We start from the raw sequence: 24,974 nt of genomic DNA, 5'->3' as shown, positions 1-24,974 counted from the left end.
CTGCTGGTGAAAGCAAGAATCCGTGTATTCCCTTAGTGGGAAGCCTCTTGTGTACAAAGTTTGTTGATTAAAATGTTGGTCTTTTGACAGCCATTCCTGCTGTGTTCCCAGAAGTATTTTGGCTTATTACTGCCTTTTGACTGCTCTCTTCCTCTTACCACCATATGTGGCTCTTGTCTAGTCCTCCATGCCATTAGTGCTCTTGTCAGGCAGAAGGAGAGCCTGAGATCTCGATGTCCTTGTAGTCATTTGTAGTAAACAACTGCACAGGGTCAGGTCATCTTCCTTCCGTCTTTGTCTCACTGCTCACATTGGGAAACAAGGCATGGAGTAACTCTTTCCTTCCCCCTGGCTCACAGAGCTACATATGCCTTATGAGAGGCAGCTCTCCCTGTTCACAGAGCACCAGCCTGGATCCATTCCTGGCAAAGATCTCTTGCAGTGCTTTGTTTCACCCAAGCTGTACTGACCTGCCACTGCTCTTGGCAAAGGAAAGCACCGCTCTTTCTAAAGGGGCTGCTGGGATCTTGCCAGGTTTGATGCTTGGAGTCTCTTTGACCCTGCCTTGTGCACCACAAACTGGATTTTCCGGAGTCCTGGGGAAAGCAAGCAGGGGTTAGGAGGCCCAAGGAATAATGAAATGCTGCCAGGGAGATACAAAGCACTTAAGTCGTGAATTGTACCTCTGTGTATCCACAAGCAGCAGGAGCTTGTTGTGGGTCTGTGATGTATTATCACTGTCCCAGCTCTATCCAGAATTTCTGCCAAGAAAATATGTCAGGAGCATTAAGCAGGGAAGGTAACAGCAGTAACTGACTACAGGATTGATTTGCTAGATGGCAGAAGCACAGTGCCTAGCAAAAGGGCATCTCATTGAAATCCCTGCTGCCAGAGAAGACCTGGCCCTATACAACGTGCTCTGGGCAAGTATTTCACCTGTGAACATGGTGTATTTTGGAGCAGCCAGCAGTTCTATTGCAAATGCAGAATCTTCCTTTCTGTTATTTCTCATTCTGTCATTCCTCTGTAGTTTCTTAAATTGCATAGTTAACTATTTTCTTCCTCTTTAGAGAAAGGGTACCATAGCAACAAGGCAGAGAACCTCCTTCATGGGGCTGAATGGCACACGGCAGGTTTTGAAAGAAATCACTCTGCTTAGAAAAGCCTGTTGAATTGCATTTGACAGGAGAAAACAAGATTTAGACTAATCTCCTACTTTAGTCCAACTCTGAATTTGAAGGGAGGGTAGGTGATCTTAAAGGGAAGTTCCTTGAGCTGTCACAGATCTGAGTGAAGAAGCAAGGTTCTTCCATAGATGTTTCACACACTAGAAGAGTTTCCTCCTCCCTCCAGAAATACGGCTGCACTAGGGACTTAATATTCTGCTTTTTAAGAAGATGGCAGGTCAGCCATAAACTGCCAAGATGAACTCTCTGAGCATGCAGGCAGCTGGCTGGGGAAGGGGTGTGTGATGTGCTTACAGCAAGGCTGGGCTGGTGTCTGCCCAGCACAGCAACCAACCTGACAAAGGAGGGGCACCAGGCTGTGCTGGCAGGTTTGTCTAACACATAGAAAACCAAACACTGCTGTTCTCTTCTACAGCTTGTTCATTGCATCAATGCAGAGGCGCCCATGTCACATGAAGATGGTAGAACAAATTGAAAAGTGAGATTGTGAAGAGATCTGTGGGCCCTCTGAAATTCAGGAAAGAGTATGTGGGTGAATTGAGTCAGAAAACAGTAAGAATAAATCTTCGTCTTACCCAGACGTAAAATCAAGACTGTGTCCTCTGTAAAGGCTGCTTCTTAACACTCTTGGTTTCTGAGTGTTTGTGAAAGTTGTAGGAAGTCTGCCAGTGCATCACCACTGCTTATACAGTGAGAAGCTTTATGTCCCTCCCTGCCCTGCCTATCTCTGGTAGCTACCCCTACTTCTTCCTTTGACTGACAGAAGAGGCTGACACTGTTCTCCATGGCTCAGTGGCTGGGATCTGTACAGTATGATACAAATCTTCCAGACCCCCAGATCCCTGTACTCTGAGCTCCCCAGCACAGTACTGCAGTTGTACAGCTGAGGTGAGGGAGCACAGCTGCACAAAGCGAGGGCTCGGGTGCTCCTTCCTGCACACACTGTACAGTGGAAGAAGGCTTAAAACTCTTGTGGTTTGTGTTGCAGAGAATTAATAGACACCAATAGTGCTTAACGATTTCCTTACCCTTCAGATGAAACTATTAATTAAGGGCCTGGTTTTAGTCAGCCACTGGTGTTTATGAGTTCTAATTGCTTTTCTTGGCATCTGGGTGGAAACCGTTTTCTACTAGCTAGCATTCCTCCTGAGCAGCAATTACTTTATTTGTCAGTAGCATGGCCACAGCATTAGCACTCTCATTAGGGTCATATCCTCTCCCTCTGGGCTTCCCTATTGCTTTTGGACATTTCTCTCTCTATTCCCTCCTAGCTTGATTCCCTACATTCAAAAATTACTTTTTTTGTGAAGCAATCTCAGAAATTGCTGCTGGCTGCAAAACTTCATCCCAGTTCAACCCTGGCCTTTCCTGAGATTTTGCCTTCCATTCTAAATAAATGGTCACGTGGCCCTCTCTCCGTTGTATCCCTGTAAATCCCTGTGTAAAACACAGAACAATGTCCTGACTTACAGATAAAATGCTGCCTCAGGTCTGTTTACCCCTTACTGAGTGCCACACCACCTTGGGGAGTTAGTCTAACTCAGTTACCCTTCACTTGAACAGGGATGGCACCTGGTTGCCTGGAAAAATAGCCCTCAGTCATCTCCCTAATAGTGCATTATTCTGCAAAGAGGAATTACTTCCCTATCCCCAGCAACAAGGACTTTCTGCCCAGAGCTGCAGCTTTATCTGCTGAATTGGTGATTTACTATTTCTTCCATGAGCATCTCAGTGAAAGAGTCAGGCAGCCAATTTGGATCCCTTTGTGAGATTCAATTAAACTGTTAGGTGATGTCAGTGTCCTTTAACAGCTGACTGTACACACAAGCAGGCAAGAAGGGGGAGAAGGGGACAGACCCTGCAGTGCTAATAAACTGTAGCAGCAGGGGTGGCTTACAGCAGCCCGGCTGCAGCTGTTAAAGACATCTGTGCAGGTTTTGCTGGCTTTCCCTCTGGTGCAGGAATACCTGCACAAAGCAGGTCACTGAGAGGTGTTTATAACCCTAAAGCACCCCTGGGAGTCTTGAAGAAATAACAGTTCAAATCAGGTTATGTTTTTGCACTCAGACTTCGGCAGATAATCATGGTGCTGCTTTCATGCCTGGCATCCCCACCTGGCCCCTCTTCCCTTCCAACCTCAGCCCATGACCTCTCAGACCAAAAAGAGATAAAGGGCTCACGGATTGTTTTTGTGCTTTTCCAATGCTTTCCTCTCCCTGAAGAGGCATGAATAGGTACTTGATGGCAGTAGGAACTGCTCAGAGGGTTTACTAATGAATAGCCTAAGAGCATCCAAGTCCCCACACTGACGGTGAAGCGGGGCTACAGGGTCCTCTTGGGGAGATGTAGAGGGGAGCCAAGCCTCGATGCTATTTTGTTTTTTTGAAACCACTCACAGCTCCTCTGCTGAGTTCTCCAAGCTTCCCCTGCACTAGTGCCACTTGGCAGGGTCCTCTTAATTTTTCCAGAGTCCATAACCCTCCTCCTATGCCTGCATCTACTGAGAGTGGAGGCTGTTCACCTGGACCCAAACATCTCAGCAGATCTGGAGCCCTAAGAGCCATTGCTTGGGAGAGCTGCTTCCAGCAGCAACCTCACTGCTTGTTTTTCTAAAAAAAAGTAAGCAGAAAGGAGAAAGGATTGGGCACAAGGGGCTCCTCTGCACAGCAGCAGGCAAGGCTTCCCACCCACACAGGGCTCCAGTAACAAATAAAACGTGGGGCCCCAGGCAGGAGAATGACATATTTCCACCCATCAGTTTCCCATCCTCTGCCCCTTCTGCAGGTCCCAAGGTGAGGTGAAAAAGGACTCATCTCCTCATGCACCAGCCTGCAGGCACACAACCTGCTCTCCTAATTGCAAGCCAGGCTCTCACACAGCCCCTTGTCAAGATCTGGCCGCTGCCTTTCGTTTTGCTCCTGCCAAATTCACAGAAATAGCAATTTCCTGAGCTGCCAGGGTCAAACTGACCAAGAAATGCAAATTACTTTAGACTGGCCAGCCCTGTGGACTTCTTAGTAAGGCTGATGGCTGGAAAGCAGATTTCTCCAGCACTGGGAGATGCTCTGGGACAATCTGGATATGGTTTCAAAATCAACCCTGTTTACCAAAATCCACCCAAAGAAGTAATGCTGGCTGGGAAGGTCCCTTTCCAAGTGATGCTGCAGCCAAGAAACACAGTCACCAAAGGGCCAGTGTAAAACTGGAACAAACCCTGCTTGGCTGCACAGCAGAGTTGCCCTCCCCAGCCCTTATCAGAGCCAGCAGATCAGCACCAACATCACCTTCAAACCTGAGCCCTCTCTGGGGAAGCAGCCGATGGGGGATTTAGGGGGTAAGAGGCAGGATGAAGAGAGATTAACTCAGATTTTGCTGCCCAAAGCCAGACAGGCTGCACAGCACAATCAGGCTGTTGAGATGAAATTTTCTGTCCTATGTTACAGGAGACCCTGTTTAGCTGCCAGTTGCTCCTTCTTCCTTACAAAGAGGGATTTTACAAGCATTAAGTACTAACCAGTCAGGGGTAAACCAGAGACCTACCTACGCTGCTGCAGGTATCAGCACAGATAATCTGGACCTTACCCTGACTTCAGGACCAGCCCCAAAAAAATAGGGCAGCAGCAATGAAAATTATCCGTCACTGTCAGAGACAAGGGAGCACGTGCTGGCTCTGCACTGGGGGCACTGCCAGTGTTTTGGGATGGGATCCCACAGGCAGGGACAGTGCCAGCGCTGCAGTAACTCACAGGATGTGTGCTCAGCCCTGCAGCTCAGCCAGGGCTCTGTGCTGCTCAGCACAGAGGTACTGCTCAGCACAGGCGCTGCTCAGCACAGAGGTGCTGCACAGGACAGAGATGCTGCTCAGCAGAGGTGCTGCTCAGCAGAGGTGCTGCTCAGTACAGGTGCTGCTCAGGACAGAGGTGCTGCTCAGCACAGAGGTACTGCTCCGCACAGGTGCTGCTCCGCACAGGTGCTGCTCAGCAGGGGTGCTGCTCAGGACAGAGATGCTGCTCAGCACAGAGATGCTGCTCAGCAGAGGTGCTGCTCAGCACAGAGATGCTGCTCAGCAGAGGTGCTGCTCAGCACAGAAGTGCTGCTCAGCACAGAGATGCTGCTCAGCAGAGGTGCTCAGCAGAAGTGCTGCTCAGCACAGAGATGCTGCTCAGCACAGAGGTGCTGCTCAGCACAGGTGCTGCTCAGCACAGAGATGCTGCTCAGCAGGGGTGCTGCTCAGCACAGGTGCTGCTCAGCACAGAGATGCTGCTCAGCACAGAGATGCTGCTCAGGACAGGTACTGCTCAGCACAGAGATGCTGCTCAGCACAGAGGTACTGCTCAGCACAGAGGTGCTGCTCAGCACAGGTAATGCTCAGCACAGAGGTGCTGCTCAGCACAGGTAATGCTCAGCACAGGTGCTGCTCAGCACAGAGGTACTGCTCAGGACAGAGGTGCTGCTCAGCACAGGTGATGCACAGCACAGAGGTGCTGCACAGGACAGAGGGACTGCTCAGCACAGAGGTGCTGCTCAGCACAGAGGTGCTGCTCAGCACAGGTAATGCTCAGCACAGGTGCTGCTCAGCACAGAGGTACTGCTCAGGACAGAGGTGCTGTGAGGTGCTGCACAGGACAGAGATGCTGCTCAGCACAGGTGCTGCTCAGCAGAGGTGCTGCTCAGCAGAGGTGCTGCTCAGCACAGAGATGCTGCTCAGCACAGAGGTACTGCTCCGCACAGGTGCTGCTCAGCAGGGGTGCTGCTCAGGACAGAGATGCTGCTCAGCAGGGGTGCTGCTCAGCACAGAGATGCTGCTCAGCACAGAGGTACTGCTCAGCACAGGTGATGCTCAGCACAGGTGCTGCTCAGGACAGAGGGACTGCTCAGCACAGGTGCTGCTCAGCACAGAGGTACTGCTCAGGACAGAGGGACTGCTCAGGACAGAGGGACTGCTCAGCACAGGTGATGCTGCTCAGCACAGGTGCTGCTCAGCACAGAGGTACTGCTCAGGACAGAGGGACTGCTCAGGACAGAGGTACTGCTCCGCACAGGTGCTGCTCAGCACAGGTGCTGGTGCCCTGCCCTGTGTCGCTCACGTCTGAGCGCTCTCCCGCGCGGCTGGCGGGCACGGCAAGGCCGTTTCCATGCGGATGGGCTGTTTCTCCCCGTTGCCGTGGTGACGGCGCTGGGCGCCAGCGGGTCGGAGGCGGGAGGGCAGGATCGAGGATCGTATCTCCCCGGAGCTCACCAAGGGCACTGGGTACATCTAATCCAGCACTGCTCCATTTTAGGCCTCCCAGGAGCTATCAAATGACCAGCTCAGCGAGCAGGCATTCACAGGGATGCAGTGCTGCCCGCTGCTCGTAATAACACGCTAAAATCATGTCCAACTGCAGCCAGATGGCCCTGGCAGGGCTCCCCTGCCACCTGCCTGCTTCTCACCCCTCCAAGCCCCTGAAGCAACTGGTCCCACACATCCCAGCTGCAGCACCCCCAGGCCGGCAGGGTCTGGCCCAGACTGGGTGTCAGCACTGCCTCATCCAAGGTAACCAGAACTGCTGGGGCACTGGACAGTGACAGTGTGCTCTTCACCCAACTCTCTCACACCCTTCTGCCTCCCTACCTAATGCTGTTGCAACACACCTGGATAGAGGAAGGACACTGGCAGAGGGAAGGATGAACTTGTGCAAGAGTAGCTTTCAGAGGGAACAATTCACTGCCAAAAACAGAGGCTTAAGGAGTCCTCTGGGCAAAGCCAGGGCTGCTCTGGACTACATTTGGCATTTTGCAAAGCTGCTGGGTAGAAGGAAAGAAGACAGCCATGGAAAGTAGAAATAACATGTTCCTGGCTTTAAAAAGACTGAACTCAAACTAGTTTTGTCATCCACAGAAAACAAACTCCTCCAAAGGCTGCAGTTCATACCTGGACAAAGCAGAATGCAGCAAATGCAGGGAACTTGGTAGTATTATCCAAGGGCCATCCCATCGCATTCCTCCATAACTGCCCTTAACTCATTAATCAAGTGAGGACCCACATGTTACCCAGATGCTGCAGCACAGCCCTGAGTGGCCAGAACCAAGGGCAACTTGTCTCTTTCCAGTTCTCCTCACATACAAGACCACAGCAGTTGGCCATGAATTACCAGTTTCCAGACTGCTGGTTTAAAACTGCAGTATTTTTATGTCAAAACATCATTAAAAAAAAAAAAGGTGCCATTTAGTGTTTTCTCCACACCAGTATTTTTCTGAGAACTTATTTCCTTACACAGGAAGTACAGCTCTTCCCCAAGAGAAACAAAGTCAAATCAGACCTTGGCCAGCTGTAGCAGGGGCTGGGGCTGCCTGAGCCAGCACCAGGCTGGAACTGCACTGTACAGCTCAGCCCGCAGTCCTGGAGCAAGAAAAACAATAATAAAATAAAAAGCCATTTCACCAATCCCTCCTCCTGAGTATTTGACCAGAAAAGCTTTTACATCCATGTAACAAGACAGGGAAGCACAAGATTCAGGCACATCAATGACACAGACTCTGGAACCTACATAGCAAGGACAAAATAAACCCACAGAATCCTGTCCCATTGTCTACAGAACATCCCTTTGCTCTGCAGTGTGCACCTATCTGATAAAGGCTCACAGAAGGACAACAGCTGGGAGAGGGCCACATGTCTCATTGCCATCCCTCTACCACCTCTCTGCCCACAGCTCTGAGAGATACCTGTAGGAAACACCGGCAGAAAAGCAGCAAAACAGATGATAAAGAAGAAAAACAAAGAGATTTCTTAAAGCATCAGAAATCTGATTCTTCCAGCTGGGTCAAAATGACCAAGGGAAGAGCTTAATAGATGCAGCACCTGAGCAAAAGGAAGGTCACATCAGTACACACAGGCAGCTAAATGAGGGCCAGCCATGAGCCCTGGAAGGTTAATTGATAGGAGTCTTTAGTAGAGACACACCTTGAGCATATCCATATGTTTGACTCTAATGGGATTTCTTTGCCTTGCTGTCTAATGCCTTTTATATAAGAAATAATGCAACTGTCCTGTTTTCACTACTTTTTTTTTTTTTTTTCTTAAAGCAAAGGCAGTACAAGAAGTAACAAAAGATGGGATTTTGCTGCCAGTCAAACACGGTTTCCAGCTCAAGCATCTCCTTGTCACTTAGTGCCTATCTGAAAAGCCACAGGCTCAAGAGCTTTCTGGTGTGCTCAAGGTCTGCACAGGAAAACATCTGAGAAATGGAGGAAAGGATCAAAGGAAAATCACTTTCATGCTCAAGATGCACATGGTTAGGGGAACTAACACAAACAGGGATGCTGCAGAGTTCTCAGCCAGACTGTTCTGCAAAGAGGCAGGGAGCAGCACATGGAAAATCTGAGTGCCTCAGCCCAGCCTAAAGGCAGTGGACAGACTGCTCTGCCAAGCAAAGTGTGTTCAGCTTTGTGCTGGTTTTGGCTGAGGCAGTTACAGTGGATGGAGCCCTGCTTTCCTGGAGATGGCTAAACACCTGCCAGACCATGTGAAGTGGGAATTAATTCCTTGTTTTGCTTTGCTTGCATGTGGGTTTTGCTTTACCCATTAATCTGTGTTTATCTCAACCCAAGTCTTCTCACTTTTACTCTCCTGATTCCCTCCCCAATCCCACTGGTGAGGGAGTGAGCAAGTGGCTCTGTGGGGCTGAGCTGACAGCTAGGGTTAAACCACAACAAGCTTTCATCCCTTAATCATGCAGAAAATTACAAAAAGGTTAGATAAATGCTACAAATGAAATAAAGGAAGAGTCCCTGAATACAAGTTGGGCTAGTAATAATATACAAAGGGAAAAATGTAACCAGGAATTCCTCTCCTAGCATTAGTTCATGTAGACAAGAATTTGAGAAATCTGCAGAAACTACAGAAAAGCCTCAGGTGGGAACATTCTTAAGCACACTTTACTCCAAGTGCCTGGAAGACGCAGCCAGCTCCAATGTGATATCTCTGCACAGTCCAAGGCACACCCCTGCCATCTCTTCTTAGCAAAGGAATTCCCATCTATACCATTCTGATTTTTGGAAGACAAAGACAATAAATCAGACTCTTAGAGCAAATTCTATTTATTCTGTTTTTGTCTTGTGTTGCTAACAAATTTTTATCCTAACCTAGGAAAAATACCAGGTAGAAAATATCTCCCCTTTTCTCCCACCCTCCCCACCACACACACTTCTTGTTTCTTAAATAAAAGCATCAAAATTTCAAGCATGAGAGACTTTTCTTTTCATACACTTCTGTAATAAAATTAACTCTGTTGCTGATATAAAATGCAGCAGCCAAGACCAGAGGATCTGCTATGCTACTCCAAGGCAATTAGTACCCAGTATGATCAGTTTGTCTGCAAACATAAGAAAATACTTAGCACTTATCCAGCACTATTTATCCATGAATCTCAAAGTGTCTTACAAAGGCTGAAAATATGGCTTTGGCCTCATTTACAGAGAAGAAAACACCAGCTGGAGCAGGAAGAGATTTGCCCCCAGCCTCAGAATTTAATAGCAGAGCTAAGAACAGATCTCTTTCTCAGCCCCAAGTCCAACAATCCATGCCACACTTTCTGCTTCACACAGGGCAGCTTAAATTTGGCAAAAGCCCCTACTAAAGAAATGCTGAAATTTGTATTTTTGCCACTGAAAAAAGAGTCTCAATGGAGATCTGACAGCTAATTTAGTAAGCACTGACTTCCCGAGGCTGTGACACCAAGGAGTAAACACAGTCTCGGATGGAGCTGCTGGAAGCTTGGGGGGAAAAGAAGAAGCCTCAAACTGAAGCGCAAACAGCTGTGAGAGTGGTGCAGAGGGAGGTAAATCCATGATCTACAGTGTGCAAACGATTCTCCACTTGGAGCTTTAATTGAATGTTTGAGGAACAGATCACAGGATAAAACCCTGAAACCTTGACAAATAGTGTTATTAGATGAGAGGAACCTGCAGCTAAAGCACTGACACCTCCTCTGTTAGCAGTCTCCTGACCCGCCGGCACTCCTGACAGACCTGAGACACCAACAGTGCAAACAACAGGAAAAGAGCACTGAAATGCTCTGTCTTCCCTAGAAATATGTTTAGCAAGGCTAGGATAGAAGCACAGTGAAGCAGAGAGCAAAGGCTGATTCAAGGTCCTCAGGACACCCTTATTTTGAGGTCCACCACTCATACCACGAGCAGCACCTCTACCCACACAGTTCTTCACTGGTGCATCACCAGCAAAATGAATGCATGACTCCAGCACTCCTCTTCACTGGCATGTGGCCACAACACATCACCCACAGCTCATTTTGGTCCAGTCAAGACACCCACAGGGTCCTCTAACAGAGGCCCTCCTGTGCATTAGCACCAATTTTTACTGCACCCACTGTACCTCCTAAAGGAATGGACTAGAACAGCTCCAGCTCCTGATGGAGCACATCGTGATGCTGGATGGTTGTGCTGCCTGGCAGCAGACATAAACCAGCCCTCGTGTAAAAACCCCTAAATGCTGGCCTACAACTAAAAACTCCATTTTCAAGAGAGAAGAGCAGGCCAGCATCTTCACCAGCCCACAGTGGCAGGTAATAATACCCAGGGGCTTAATTTATCAGCACCACAAACACTGCCATGGTCCAGCCAACACTGACACACCAGATGTGCTCTGAAGCCTAGAAACAGCGTCTGGGTTCTCACAGAGAACAGTGTATCAAACAGAGGCAAGCAACCTAAGCCAACAAGTTCACCTCCAAACTGCCCACCCACAGCAATAACCATGAATTCAGGTCTCCACCCTTCTTTCTGGGCAAATCCTACTAATTTTCCATGCTGGTACTCCAACACAAAGGAGGGTGCCAGCAGCTGGGTCTCCCTCTTCTTAGCAGCAGAACCTGCAGATGGCTGAGAGGATTAACCCCCATGCTGCAGAAAAGTCCTTGTGACATGCCAAGGAGCTGCTGTTGCTCCCCACACCCTTCCCAGACACCCATCTTCCTCCTGCACCCACCTCCTCATGTGTCACAGACCCAACCAGCTGCCCTGGCCTGCTGGTATAACACCACCTCTCACTTAGGAGCTGTTACAATACTAAGGCACAAAGATTAAGTGACTTGCATAAGAGTCAGGAACACGCCTCATGTCTCTCAACTGTAGTGATTTCTCACACTTTTTTTTTTTCCTGACCTGTTGCATATTAAAATGGCGTGAGCAGACTGTGTGGATGAGAGCAGGATCTCATTTCCCCAGCAATTCTGAAGATACAAACAGGGGTAGCTGTATGCAAGCCCTCCCCACGGCTCCCATCCCTCCCCTCTGCAACAGGCCATTTTTCCAGCATGGTAAGAGAGCACCAGTGCAGAAGGGAGCGCTCCACAAGTGTGATGCAAAGCTCCATCTCTGCCATCCAAAGACCCAGAGCAGGACAGAAAACAGCCATGCCTCTGGGAAACCAGGAAAGGAACCTCAGCTACGCTTGGTTCATCAACAGGAACAGGGAAGGACAGCAGCACTTAATGCAGGGGGATCTCCACAGTATACAAACAGGGTCAGAATAAACATCCACCCATAACTGGGCTGGATCATCTTCCCACAGCTGAGGCCAAGGGCCCTGCGAGATGCCACTGGTAGGAGCTCCCAGGTGAGGCTTCTGTCCACGAGTGTTGGTTTGCTTTCCCAGAGTGTCTGGCTTCAGCACAGCTCTGGCAGAGGCCCAGAGGCAAGCAGAGCAGCCCCAAGCCCCCCTAGGTGCAGCTGTGCCTCATGTGGAAGTTGACCACGTACTCGGCGTTGGTGCGCTGCACCGAGATGGCGAAGGGCTCGAAGGGGTGGAAGGTGAAGGCGACCAGGCGCCGCACGGTGTGATTGATGGGGCGCCCCAGGAGCCCCGCCTGGATCTCGAACTTCAGCAGGCCAGAGTCACGAGCGTAAAATCTGAAAGGAACAGAAAGTCAATTACGCCTGTTCCCGACTATTGACTTTGCCATCTGGGCTCCTCGCATGCAGAGACAAGTGCCTTGTTCAAGCTCTGTGCTCCCCGAGGGGCAGAAGGTCCTTAGCTGGGTGTCTGGCTCTTGGCTTCACAGGAAAGTCCCTCTCAGGGCACTTGTTTTCCACTGTCTAGAAAAGCATCACTTTATTCTATTATTAGCAACGAGAGAACATTGCCTGTCACTTTGACAGACAAAGCTGACTTTACAAGGGGGTGTCAGTTTGGCTCGGACCCCACCTGTGCTGGCTCTCCATCCTCTCCCAATGCAAGCTGCTCCCCTTGATCCCTAAGGCAGACATACTGCATAGAACTGAGCTCCCTTCCCTTAGCAATGGCCTTCACTGACAGTGTCAGGCCACCCTTTCTTCCCCTGGTACTGCCAGGGAAGGCTTTACACTGCTGTGCCTGCTACCTCCCTGATCCAATCCTGCCCAAAGGTGCCATGTTGCACTGTTCAAGCTAGGCTTTGCAAGTCCTTTTAGACTGCCACCAAGAATGCATTAATGAGACAGGCTGTGCAGGAGCTACCTAATGAATTTGATTAAATAACCACAGCAAGGACACAGGTCAAGGAAAACCTTGTGGCCTTCTGCTGTCACCCACACATCTGCCTGTGGGTCAAGCTCACATGCATCTCCAACAGGTGAGCTCTGGAACACAGCTCCAGCACAGAGGGAACATTTTCAGGGGCATGAGACAAACAGCACTGAAGAACCAGGTGAGTCCAGGGAAACTCTTTGTTTCATGAGCCTCTCCTGCACTCTCCATGTACCTGATATAAGCCCAGGTAACACCACTGTCCTCTGCTGCTGTCAGAATACAGAATCCTCTGCAAGCATCCTACTCTCCCTGAGACTTTGCAGAAGGCTTCTGAGATGTAGTGGTGGAGGCTTCTGGATGTGGAACCTTCACCAAGTAGCTGGGCTCTAAGTCAAGTCCTCACCCTGAAACTGTCTCTGCTGGTTAGACCATTTTCATTAGCCCTCTTCCAGCTTCAGGCACAGAATTGCCATTACGCCTCCCAGCTCTTTTCTTTTCCACCAACACTTAGTGCATGCGGGTGTTTTGCATTTTCCTCTGATTTTAACTCCAAGAATGCTTTTAATGTCGGAGCACATCTCCCTCCCGCCAGCAATACGATGCACTCAGCTCTCAGCCTGGAAGAATGGATGATGACAGATACCAGGGACGCTGTTTCAGGAGCAGACATACTCCACATTTTAACAACACAGACTATTGAGAACCTCATGTTCTTCCTGGAGGGCCACTCTCCTCTCCCTTCTTCTGAATCAAAGTGCCAGCCAGCCCTGCCTGAAAATTGCACACAAGAACCCAGCAAGAGAGTCACAATCTTGGTATTTGGCTTTTCAAAAAGCCCTTTCCCTCCTACACAAGGCTGGGTATGCAGAGGGTCATTCTTTAAATAAAGCACAGTCTCCCATCTGTTCCCCTCTCCCCCAATTCACAACAATTTACTACTCAAGATGAAGCTCCCTGTAATCTTAAAGATGTGCTCAGTTTGGTATTTTTAAATGTATTTTTAAAAGTGCTCTGCAATCAGAGGCCATTTCCATGGGCTCTCATTCTGGGGATAAATTAGGCACTGCAACATAAAATTGTATGTCAACAGAAACAGCAAGACCAGCCTTTTCAAACCGTAGGAAAATGGAAGATTTATCTGCAGACCAATTCTTTGGTTAAATGGCTCCTTATTAGCCACCTAGATGGATTTTAGAGACCCCCTGCTATAGGCAGAGCTGTGTTAGAGCCTCTTCCCCCAAGTGCCATCATTTCACCCACTGAATCTCTCTTCAAGCCTCCTGAAAAGAGACTGGAAGGCAGTGGTGATGGGGAACCTAAAGTCCTTCCCACCTGACAGCAAACTGGTCTCTTAAATAGGCAGAACTGAAACTTCTGTAATGCAGAAAAGCACTAAGGGTTAAAAGAACACAGAAATATTGAATTGATGTGGAAAAGGTCTGGAAGCCTTCCTAGCTCACACGTCATGCCAGGAAACTGCACACAGATTATAACACCCTTAGCTACTGAAGGGTTTTCCATTCCAGACAATTACAGGACTTACATTACAAATCCTGTGGTCCCTCATTTCCAAGCCCTCTAACCCCAACAGGCAGCTGGCATTATTTTATTAATCCCTTTGTTTTGCACGTGAGAACCACAGCAGCACGATTTCAGCTACTGAATGGTTAAGGTTAGCGCCTCATCTTCTGCTTACTTCCCAAAAACCAGGAGCCCCACTGCTCCGAGGCTCTATTCAAGTCCTAATTGACTCTGCACAGCTTTGAGCTTTAAAAGCTCTGGCTCTGAAACGCTGCTTTGCTCAGGGGAGGGAGGGAAGGTGGCACTTGGCTTTGTTTACTACAAAGACTCCAGCGCAGCAAATGACTGCGGTTCTGCTGCCTTTTGTCCGCGGGAGCCGGGCGCAGGTTGGCGCTGGCAGACAACTGCCACCCTGCAAGTTCCCAATGCCAAAGCATGACAAGGGGGAAAAGGGCAGGCTTTCTTTGCAGATAACATGGAAGCTGGAGATCAAACCAAATCATACAGGCAGAAGAATCAATTAAATATACATAATTTGGGAATTGAGAGAGCAGGAATAATCAGAAGTTCCCCGCCACCTGAGTCAGGGCCAGGGGAGATATGAAACCACTTTTTGAGAATGCATTGATGAAAACAAAGTTGGGAAGTGGTCCAGAATGATCTCCCTAGGCTGCCTGAGCCCCCAACATGTGTGCAGTCACTAAACAAAGCACTCAGGCATTGAAGGCTCTCTTTGTTTTCAGAGCATAGGTTTGCTTCTGCAGTACTATGAGCAGAAAGACTATTTTGCCTGGATAACTCAGCCTCTTTGAGCCTTGCAAGCTGGAGATGTTGGAATTTTAACCACTACCTTTTGCAGCCATGGCTGCAGCCAACAAAAAGAAATAACTAGACCTGATGTTTCTTCAAGAAGCATTGCAAACCTCCTTATTCTCAAGCTCAGACTTATTCCCTCTCCCAGCACTGGAGACTCAGACAAAAGAGACACAGAATGGCCCTGACACCTGGCTAAAATTCCTACTACAGACAAATTTCCTACAGATCACAGAGAGAAGGAGTATGAAAAGGAGTACAGCTCACTGGGTGAGAACAGTAAACAAGGAAAGTCTGAAAACAGCTCAGTCAATACCACAAGCTTTCTGAGTAACACCTAGCCCAGATACTATTTTATTCACAGGACAAACCAGACAATCCTTGCCAACTAAACCCACATGCTCAGAGAGGATCCTTCCAGCACAGGAAAGTAGACATCAGAGCTGTATCACTGCAACCCAAACACAACGGCAGCACTGCAAGAAGAGGAGGAGGAACAAGACCATTCATATGGAAAAGACTCAGACTTCACCACCCAAACCTTCCCCAGAGCAGAGCAGCTCAGCAAGAAAACATGAAGAGCCCTCCTACACATCCACATTACTGTAAAGGAGAGAGGCCAAGTTTTGTGGGACTGCTGAAATAAATCCCCTGATGAAAGGATTTCCTAAGAGAAGTGCTTCAACCTACTCCCTATTCTGCACACTTGATGCCACATGGCAGAGGTGATTTACAGTGACTCCTTGCACTCTCTCCTCACATACAGCTCCCTACCCATCCCATACCTTATGGGGTGATCACCACAGGTCTTGGGGCGCTCCATGACTGACACCCACTTGTCATCGTAGCTGAAGAGGGACAGGTCGAGGTAGGGGCTGCCGCTGTAGGACTGGGCGCTGATGGGCAGCTGCCCCAGCAGCCGCCGCACGGCCTCCGTGTGCCCTCCGTACTTGGCGTTCACTATCGTGTCTTTGAACCTGCAAAGCAACAGACACCTGTTCTTCACAAAGGCCACAGGTGAACACCTTAAATAAACCAAGCAGGAAAACTGACAGGGAAAGGAAACAACTGCAGTGTAAGAACTAAAACAGCTCGTTTCCAAAGATGTACCACAGTGATTCTAGCATCAACCAGTTCTGATGACCTTTTCATCCTCCCTCATCATTACTGTCTCACTCAGAACGTCCAGAGTGACAGAAGGAGAAGAATGTGCCTACCCACAAGGTCTGGAGCCAGCTGCTCTGCAGTACAGGAAATGAACAGGATCAGAAACATGGAGAGATGGATTAGCAGCTTATCGGTCAATCCAAGTTTTACAACGAAGCCTGGAAACAACATGAGCAAAAGCCAGGGGGCTTTTACAGTAACAGTTGAGCCCTTAATGTTGATTTGATGATCCTCTCCTCTAAAGGGAGAAACCTTAGATGAAGAAGAACCTTGATGAGAAGCATAAAGCTCTCCAGAAACTACAGTGAGCTGAAAGTTCTTCCTGGTGGAGAGGATTACATAGGCTGGATTTCTCTTTCCAAGTAAAATTTGAAACTTTACATGTGCAAGAACAGTCAGTTCAGCTGCAGGGACAATAAAGAGGGTAAATACTCAGCCAGAAGCCAGCTCACTGTGGACTATGATTTATGCCACTTTGCTGTGGAAGTTACAACACTCCTGTTACAGGCCCTTGTAGTAAGAAGATGAAAAGACTCTCCTTTATACTTTAATAAAAGGCAGGAGTTGTTCTTCAGGAGTCTTCAGTGAGTTCTCTCATCCTCTCTCCCATTAAGCACTGTGGATTTCCTGACAGGCTGCTCTAGAAAGTTACAGATATAGTCAACTTCGTCAGACTTATGTGACATCAGCCTAAAGTCAACAGAAGCTTGATGCCCATAAGTGGATGCCAAGTACTTTGGATGATGAGAAACAAGTCACTGGAAAAACAAAACACCCTGAGTCACAACAAAATTTTCCTAGAGAAATAACACACTCTGCCTCTGCCTCATTAAAACATCTGACTGTTAAAGCATATTCTAGAAACCCAGGTTATTTTGGTATTTTGCTCAGCTTTCACAACAGATCTAAGCAGATGAGTTTCCTTTTTCCTAGTACAGTGATGAGAACCACGAGCTGGTGACTGATGTTGAGGAAATGCTACAGAACACAGTTTGGTACACACTAAATTCAGAGTGTCACTTGGCAAAATACACCCAACTGGATCATGCCAGCATCTTGACAAATCATTTCTTCAGGGACCAAAGCTACTGGGCAGTAACCCTTTAATAATCTCCAAAAGAGTTACTGCTCAAGAGGTGGAAAGATCTTTCCCTCTAAATTCCTTTCCTTTCTTCTAAGCAGCAGTTTGCAGCAGCTTTGTTCCTTCCTCAAACACAGTAAATGCTGCAGAATATAAAATCAGATGCATCAGGCTGCAAGATGAAACATGTAAAGTCCTGACCTTTGCACCACCTGGCAAAGGGGACCAAAGGAACTGGTTTTCTCAGGGTTGGTATTTGATACTGGCCTTCAGTGGACGGGGGTGAGCGAGTAAATAAAGCATGCTCCGAATGGCTCACCGGCGCTGGATCTGCCTCGCAAAGTTGTTGCTGGAAGCCGAGCAGGGGAACTGGACAGCCTCACTGTGCAGGGTGGCATTCCTGAAGAGGTCACAGAAGTTCTCAAACAGCTCCAGCAGCTCATCAGATGTGTTCTCAAACACAGCGATGACCTCCGTGGTCACCATGTTGTACACGACGAAGAACGAGGGCTGGGGAGAGAGGCAGAGGTTATCCAGGAGAGCACAGGTCCCTCCCTTCTCCCCACATCACACCACAGACCCTATCCAAACTTCTGCACAGCACAGGAGAATCCTACATCCTCACACTAGTCCATTCTCCTATCAGAATGCCTCAACACACACCAAACTATCTACCACTTAACTGTGATTATTTAAGAAAACCTAATGGGATTCCAATTTTTCAACTTGAACTAGATGCAACTAGTTTTCTCTTCTTCTCTTTCCTCCATCAAATCTAAAACACTTACTTAGGTGCCAAATTTAATTTTCATTCCTGCTGACAAAATGACTTCAGATCCACTGCTAGCTGATCTTAAATTATTTTTACCTCTGCACAGATACATTATTTTCTTCCCCTCCTTAATATCTGCATCACACAGAGATGAGCCTTTTTAGTGTGCTGTGGACTACATCACTGCCTACAAAAAGTTGTGCCTTCCAGGTACCCTGCCAACACAGAAATGAAAATCTGAAAGACATTAATGACTCCTCCTTAATGCTGACATTCTTGTGCAAGATGGCCCTTGTATCATGCCGTGGATTGGCAATGGCAATGAACCCTGGCACAAATAGTAAGAAATTGGAAAAAATTGTGTCTGCACAGCTACATCAAAGGGAGATGACACTCCCATCCCATTGGGAAAGGGCATATTTAATTCTTGGTCACTAAAAGAAGCTTTTATTAGAGACAGAAGTGCTGGCATTCCAAAGTAAGAACCTGTCCCCACTTCAAAGGGAACTAATTCCCGTGCTATAGACACATCTGATTAAATCTTCTGTCAATAGAAGCAATTCCTGAATGCTTCACCTCCTGCTCCTGAACAATGCTCAGGGATGACAGCAGGCACTCTGCCCACCCCACCTACCTGCAAATATCACAAGATTTGTTTGTTTTACAGCCCTAAAATAAACTGTGATAATACAATCCAGCCCCCACATGTCCAAATGAAGCACGCTAGATGAGGTTACTCACTAGACTAATGCCTGAGGAAAGGGAAGCCCTTCTGAAATAAAGGGCTGGAGCATAGAGAAAATAAGAGAAGACAGCAGAAGGAAAAATTATTTAAATCACAGAAGACAGCAGGTAGTATCCTCCAACTTTAAATAAAAAAATTCTTTTGCTAAGTTAAAGATACATCTACAGGATGTCCCTGAGCAGGAAACCCTCACTGCTTCTGCAGCATCTGTAACACCACCAAAACATCATCACAGCATGGGAGGCAGCAGCTGAGTGCCCTAAAAATCACACAGCAATGCAGTCAAGCCTATCAACACAAGCCTACAATAGCAACAAATCCCCAAGCTACCTATGCAGAGCACATTCTTAAAGACCTCAAAGGATACAATGCAGATCCAGACAAAAAACAGAAAACCCACCGTCATGAACAGCAACTCCTCAACCTTCTTGGCAGAGAAGCCAGAGGGGAGAGAGGAGCCTGAAATTGGATGAAAGCTCGTGCTCCTTATCTGACAGGCTGAAGAAAAACAGGAGCTGTAGTTATTTTGTGAGCCAAGTTTTACTCAGGAAGCCCTAACACAACACCTACCTTCAGACAGGTCTGTGGAGACTGCTCCACATCTGGAATTATCTGGAAGAACTGAGAAATGAGATGCTTTTCCTCCAGTACAAAACCCAGCGCCTGAGGCACACTGCAAACAAACCACAAACTGCATCTTAAAGTAACCCTGGGGTGAAGAGAGTCGAGAGCTCCCTGCAGCAAACCAGGCACAAAAGCCCTACTAACCACAGAGTGCAGAGATGAGCCTGCCATAAACATTTACATCAGGTCAGGAGCTCATTCCAGACACCAGCAACGAACAGAAGCCTGCAGGCCACTTCCACAGAGCCTTCATATGAGACAGAAGTTCAGCTTTACACCAGTGGGCAAAATGGATTAGATAAAACCTTACCTATTTCGTCCCAAAGCAACTCCCCTTAAATACCACAGAAGAGGAAAATAAAATAAAACAAACCAGACTCACCTCCCAGGATGAACTGGATAAAGGCAACACACAAAGAGCTACTGTCTATTTCTTCTAGGACCTAAGTCCTGGATCTGGCAAAGATGTGGGGAAGTGCATGAGAGAAAACAAACACCTGGGGAACAATCAGACCTACATGCTGCATTGGAGATTCATTAAAAATTCTTGCTAAATACTTTCAACAGAATAAAACCAAGCTGATTAAAGGAATAAAAATTAGCTTAAAAAAATCTCTTCGTTTCACAGGGCTCAAAACGTGACCAACCACTCTAAAAGCAGTAAAAAGAGATGATCAACCTGTGGGGTTGTGAAACATCTAGAGGGACCCAGCACTGACTAAGCTAGATTTGCTCTAATTCCACTTCTTTAGTACTAAATTGAAAAGAGAAGCAATTGGCCCATTAGCCTGATCTAAAAGCTGCTACTCCAATTTGGAGAGATCATAAATACTACCTCTTACTGAAGCTTGAAAGACTAAGTATGTAGGCAGAAAAGAAATGGTAATTGTACTGGGGGAAATGAAGACTATTATATTTGAAAAACAAGCTAAAAGATACATGAGAAAAGGGAGAGACTGCCTCTACTATTTAAATGGACTATATAAAATATCAGCTAAAAATAAATTCAGCTCGGGATTTGGGGAGGGGAAGAGGATTGAACAGCATCTATGAGCATGGGGGACAATCCTTGGAGAAGGGAACTTGCTAACACATCCGATCTTTCTCATTTTGCAGCTGAGAAGGAAGGAAGCAATGAGATTAAGAACGCAAAAGATACAGTTCTTATTCAATATCAGAGGTATCATATGTTCACACAAGAATCAGGTACTGGGGATCCTAAATAACCTTTACAGGCTCAGTAAGGAACAGCTCACAGCATTGTAATGTTTAAGCACTTGTCCCAAAGCAATGAGCAACCTGAAGAGAGAGGCAGCATCTGAACCACCTGGTCCAGTAGACCCCTAGCAGGGTGGCTGGAATTGGATGATGTTTAAGACCCCATCCAACCCAAACCATTCTGTGATTCTATACCTGGGAAGGATCTGTCACCCGCAGCGTGACCACATCCTCACTCGTGTATTTGATAAACAGATGGTTCTCGTCCAACAGCTGCATCTTCCACATGCGGAGCTGCCTCAGCTGGTCAAAGTACTGGAAGAACCTTCTTTTTGCTATAGCACTTCCATCCTGCTCGGCCCTTCTCCACAGGTACACCAGCAGCCTGTGCTTCAGGGAGTTGATGAAGGGCTCTTTGTAAGGGTTGGCCATTCCTGTCTGGGTGTCCCGCTGCACCTCGGGGTACACCGCAGACAGCGTCAGCAGATCGTCCTCGTAGCAGAAGCGGCCGATGGTGCGCACGTCGATGAACGTCCCCTCGGGCGTCACCTGGAACACGTGGATGGTCTGCTGCTGCACGGAGAGAATGGCCAGGATGTTCTTGTACAGGTACAGCCCCTGGTTGTGAGACAGGATGACTTTGTCGCACTTGAAGGTGCGCGTGTCGCACAGGCGGCCCGTGTGCAGGTCGATGATGTGCAGCGAGTAGTCCTCCAGCGGGGAGCGGGGGTTGGGGGTGACGGACTCGCTGTTGCGGTACACCTCGAAGAAGGGCGGGTGCGGCTCCTCGGGCAGGTAGGCGGCCGAGCCCACGATCACGTAGCGGCAGTCGTCCGTGAACAGGCTGCACTCGCGGTTCAGGTGCTCCCCGTTGGAGGCCACGTTGGTGATGTGCAGCAGCACGAAGAAGCGCTCGAAGAGCCGCCCCCGGATGTTGACGGCCCTCTGGTCGTTGCCGTTGGCCAGGATCTCCCCCTCGTAGCCCTGCAGGAGGTCCTCGGCCGCCTGGCAGCCCTGGTACTCGTAGATCTCCAGCGAGGTCTGGTCGGAGGAGAAGGCGATGAAGTAGCGGCCGTCGGGGGAGAACTTGCGCAGGAAGCAGGGCGGCTTCTCCACGTTGACCACGGTGAAGTTGGGGAAGACGTTCTGGTGGAAGACGCGCACCTGGTGCCAGTGGGTGCCGGCCCTGCCCGAGCTGACGCGGCGCCGCTCCAGGCGGTGGATGACGTTCTGGTTCTGGATGCGCCGCGGCCGGATCGTGGGGGCCTCGTGCTCCATGATCACTGCCCTACTGCATCTCCATCCTGCAGGGACAGCACACACACCCTGGCACCGGGCTGGAACTCGGGGCACGGGGAACCGGCTCAGCACCCGAGGGACTGGCTGAAAGGTACAGAGGGAGGGGTAAAATAACACCGGAGGACTCAGGGACTGGGAGAAAGATCCCAGTGGGAGGCACCTGGAAAACAAGGGCAGTCCAGAGATGCCTGAGGGCACTCCTGCCTCAACAAAGAGAAACAGCGGGGCACAAGAGAGGAAGGAGGGAGCCAGAAAGAGACGCAGTCACAGTGCACACCAAGGGAATAAAGGGAGCCTCCATACACCGGGAAGGGAGTCCGAGAAGCCAGGGATAAATGCAGACCTGACAAGTAGCAGGCACAGGGCACAGCCTGGAAAGAAGGGAGAGAGCTGGGGGCGAGAGGGCACAGGAGGGATCACCCGCGATGTGTCCGGGCCCACCTGCCGAGAGGATAGCGAGGAGCTCCGGACCCCAGGGCTGAGGAGGGACTAAGCTCCAGCGAAGCCCAGGGGCAGCTGAGGGCCTGCCCGCCAGAACTATCGGAGATCCCAGATAGTCTCCCGCTGGCCCGAGGGGTGAAGGGACAAGGGGGAACGGGGGCCGCGGTGGTCTCCGCGCCGGTTTAGGACCGGGGAGAGGTCGCGGCGGCGCTCACCGCTGGGGCCGCGCCGGGTCCCTTTCACGCCATGGCCGCCGCCATCTTTCCGCCACGGCACAGAGGCGGGCGGGCGTCTGGCACTTCCGCTTCCGGCTCCGGGCCAGCGAGACGGGGCCTGCCGGGCCAGACTGCCGCGAACGGCCTGGCGCGCCCCCTGGCGGCGGGAAGGACCTGCACCGGGCATCCCCAGCGCGCATCGCGGATCCCGGGCACCCAGAACCCGTCCTGCACCCCTGAACGCATCCTGTACCCCAGAACCCATCCTGCACCCCAGAACCCACCCTGCACCCATCCTGCACCCCTGAACCCACCCTGTACCCCAGAGCCCATCCTGTACCCATCCTGCACCCCTGCACCCACCCTGCACCCGAGAACCCACCCTGCAGCCCAGAACCCATCCTGCTCCCATCCTGCACCCCAGAACCCATCCCGGATCCCGGGCACCCAGCACCCATCCTGCACCCATCCTGCACCCCTGCACCCCTGCACCCATCCTGCACCCCTGCACCCATCCTGCACCCCCGAACCCACCCTGCACCCTAGAACCCATCCTGCACCCATCCTGCACCCCTCCTCTACCCCGGCATCTCATCCCAGCACACTCTGCACACCCCATCCAACCATCCCCAAGTCCCCTACACAAACCTTCGCCCCCTCCCTGCGCCTGAACGCCCCCTGAACCCCTCCATGCCAGGAGCATCCCGCTCCTCCACCCCCGGGAAGGGTCTGGCACGGCCCCATCGCTCCCTGCACCCCCTGCACCCCGAGTCCCAGCCTGAGGACACCGTAGGGGACAGCACACCTCCCTCCGGCAGCCTGGGGTTCACCCCAACACCGACAGCAGAGACTGGGGTCACCCCCGGGCACCTCTCGGGCCTTTCCAAGGGGCTTGAAAGCCTTTTGCTCGCCTTGGCTTTTAGCAGCACCCCTCCCGCCCCGTGCATTAGTGCCGAGGGCAGCTCTGAGGGGCACTTCTCCTTCAAAAGGACGGCAGGAGGAATGTCAGGGGGCCCTTGAGATCCATTTGCCGGCCTCTCGCCGGGGCTGAGCCGGCGCAGCGGCTCTCGGAGCCACTCCAGCGGCAGCGTGGGACTGGAGCGGCAGCGGGGCAGCGCGGGGTGCTGCCGACCCCGGCGGGGTGTCCCTCCGGTGTCCCTCTGCCTGTGGGGCAGGGATGTGCCAGCAGCACCCGCCGGTGCCGCCTGGACGGAGCGGGGATGCTCTTGCTGCAGCGAAGCTCTCACAGCTGAACCGCCAGGGATCCTGCGTGTGTTTTATGGGATGCTTTAGGGTCTCACCAGCAGTGGGACAGAGTAGTGCCCCAGGGGATAAAAAGGTGTGGCTCTAGCTGCCTTCCTGTGGGGATGGGGGATGTCAGCCTGCCTGGCACCCCTCAGCAGCGGGCAGGGGATCCTGGGGACCCTCTGGGTGACCCCAGCAGCCTGCCCCGTTCCCATCTCCCAGTGCTCCGTGCCCAGCAGCCTCATCCCGTCCCTTCCCGCTCTCCCACCGCCTGCCGGCTGCAGGAGGCGCGATGACAGGACTGAAATGAATGGCCCCGGCGTCCCTCTTTGTCTCTCTGCCTCCTGACTAATTAATTGAGATCCACCTTAATAGGATCAAGCTAAATACCGAAGAACATCCAAGCACACAGCAGCTGGCATGAAAACACCAGCCCGGCGCACGGGCAGCACCGAAGGGCAGCTCACCCGACAAAAGAGCCGCTAATACAGCGACAATTGGTGCTCCCAGAGCTGAGAACCTCACCCCAGCAACCTGCCCACAGCTGCAGCCTCTTCCCCCTACTGGGGAAGGGTCAGAAGACCCTTCCTGGGACGGTTCCAGCCAGTGGAAGGGATTTGGATCTTGTGCAATAAATCTCAGCGCAGGCACAAGGCTGGGGACAAAGTTAGTCCTGGTCTATCTTGGCCGGGGGGTTGGTGGGAGATGTGGGGTCATAGTGCCAGACCTCCACCCAGGTGGTTGCTGAGGGCTCAGGACTCGTGGTGCCCCTCTGTGGTCCAGGAATGGAGGTCACATTCCTGTCCCCATCCTTGTGTGCTGGGACACAGGTGGGGTGCCCCTCTGCACATCCCCAGCCAGAAGAACAGGGCAAGCCCAGTCTAACACCCAGAGCTCTGATACTGGGGCTGGTATGGATGTACTGGGGCATTGAGGGCTACTGGGTACTCATATGGGGGTTGCTGGGGGCTGGCCCGGGGGGCTGCAGGGCTCCTCCAGCCTTGCAGAGCCACTGAGGGCCCACAGCTTTGGATGTCACAGGTTTTGGTGGAAGTCTCTTCAGCAGTGTGCCAAGGAAAGAGATGCTCCATGCCTTTGTGGCATCACCAGCCCCACCACTCTGCCAGTGCCACCTCCAGC

At 50.4% G+C, this 24,974-nt stretch overlaps 1 protein-coding gene across 2 annotated transcripts; it reads right to left on the bottom strand.

Moving 5' to 3' along the window:
• Window positions 1–8,481: 8,481 nt before the first annotated feature.
• DET1 (DET1 partner of COP1 E3 ubiquitin ligase) lies at window positions 8,482–22,650 on the bottom strand. Of its 2 annotated transcripts, none has more exons than XM_056499572.1 (5): window positions 22,375–22,650; window positions 20,830–22,017; window positions 17,595–17,785; window positions 15,813–16,004; window positions 8,482–12,095 (listed from the first exon to the last, which is right to left on the bottom strand). In XM_056499572.1, exons 2-5 carry the CDS (start codon window positions 21,910–21,912, stop codon window positions 11,906–11,908), a joined length of 1,656 nt encoding a protein of 551 aa, XP_056355547.1. In that variant the 5' UTR covers window positions 21,913–22,017; window positions 22,375–22,650; the 3' UTR covers window positions 8,482–11,905. The 2 variants fall into 2 exon arrangements, with proteins under 2 accessions (XP_056355547.1, XP_056355546.1); XM_056499571.1 differs by having other exon boundaries at window positions 22,590–22,650.
• Between the last annotated feature and the right edge of the window lie 2,324 nt (window positions 22,651–24,974).

Source organism: Oenanthe melanoleuca, chromosome 10 (genome assembly GCF_029582105.1).
Source record: "Oenanthe melanoleuca isolate GR-GAL-2019-014 chromosome 10, OMel1.0, whole genome shotgun sequence".
In the NCBI taxonomy this organism is placed as follows: domain Eukaryota; kingdom Metazoa; phylum Chordata; class Aves; order Passeriformes; family Muscicapidae; genus Oenanthe; species Oenanthe melanoleuca.
Note: the sequence above shows the minus strand (reverse complement) of the source record. Positions and strands in the feature narration are given on the sequence as shown.

Bases quoted from the DNA above. Each gene is read 5' to 3' on its own strand.
- DET1 (XM_056499572.1), bottom strand. From the start codon at position 21,912: ATGGAGCACGAGGCCCCCACGATCCGGCCGCGGCGCATCCAGAACCAG. The intron at 17,786-20,829 runs GTATAGAATCAC...CTCTCTCCCCAG, and splicing joins GGGTGACAGATCCTTCCCAG to CCCTCGTTCTTCGTCGTGTA. The intron at 12,096-15,812 runs GTATGGGATGGG...TGTTCCTTTCAG, and splicing joins TGTGGTGATCACCCCATAAG to ATTTTACGCTCGTGACTCTG.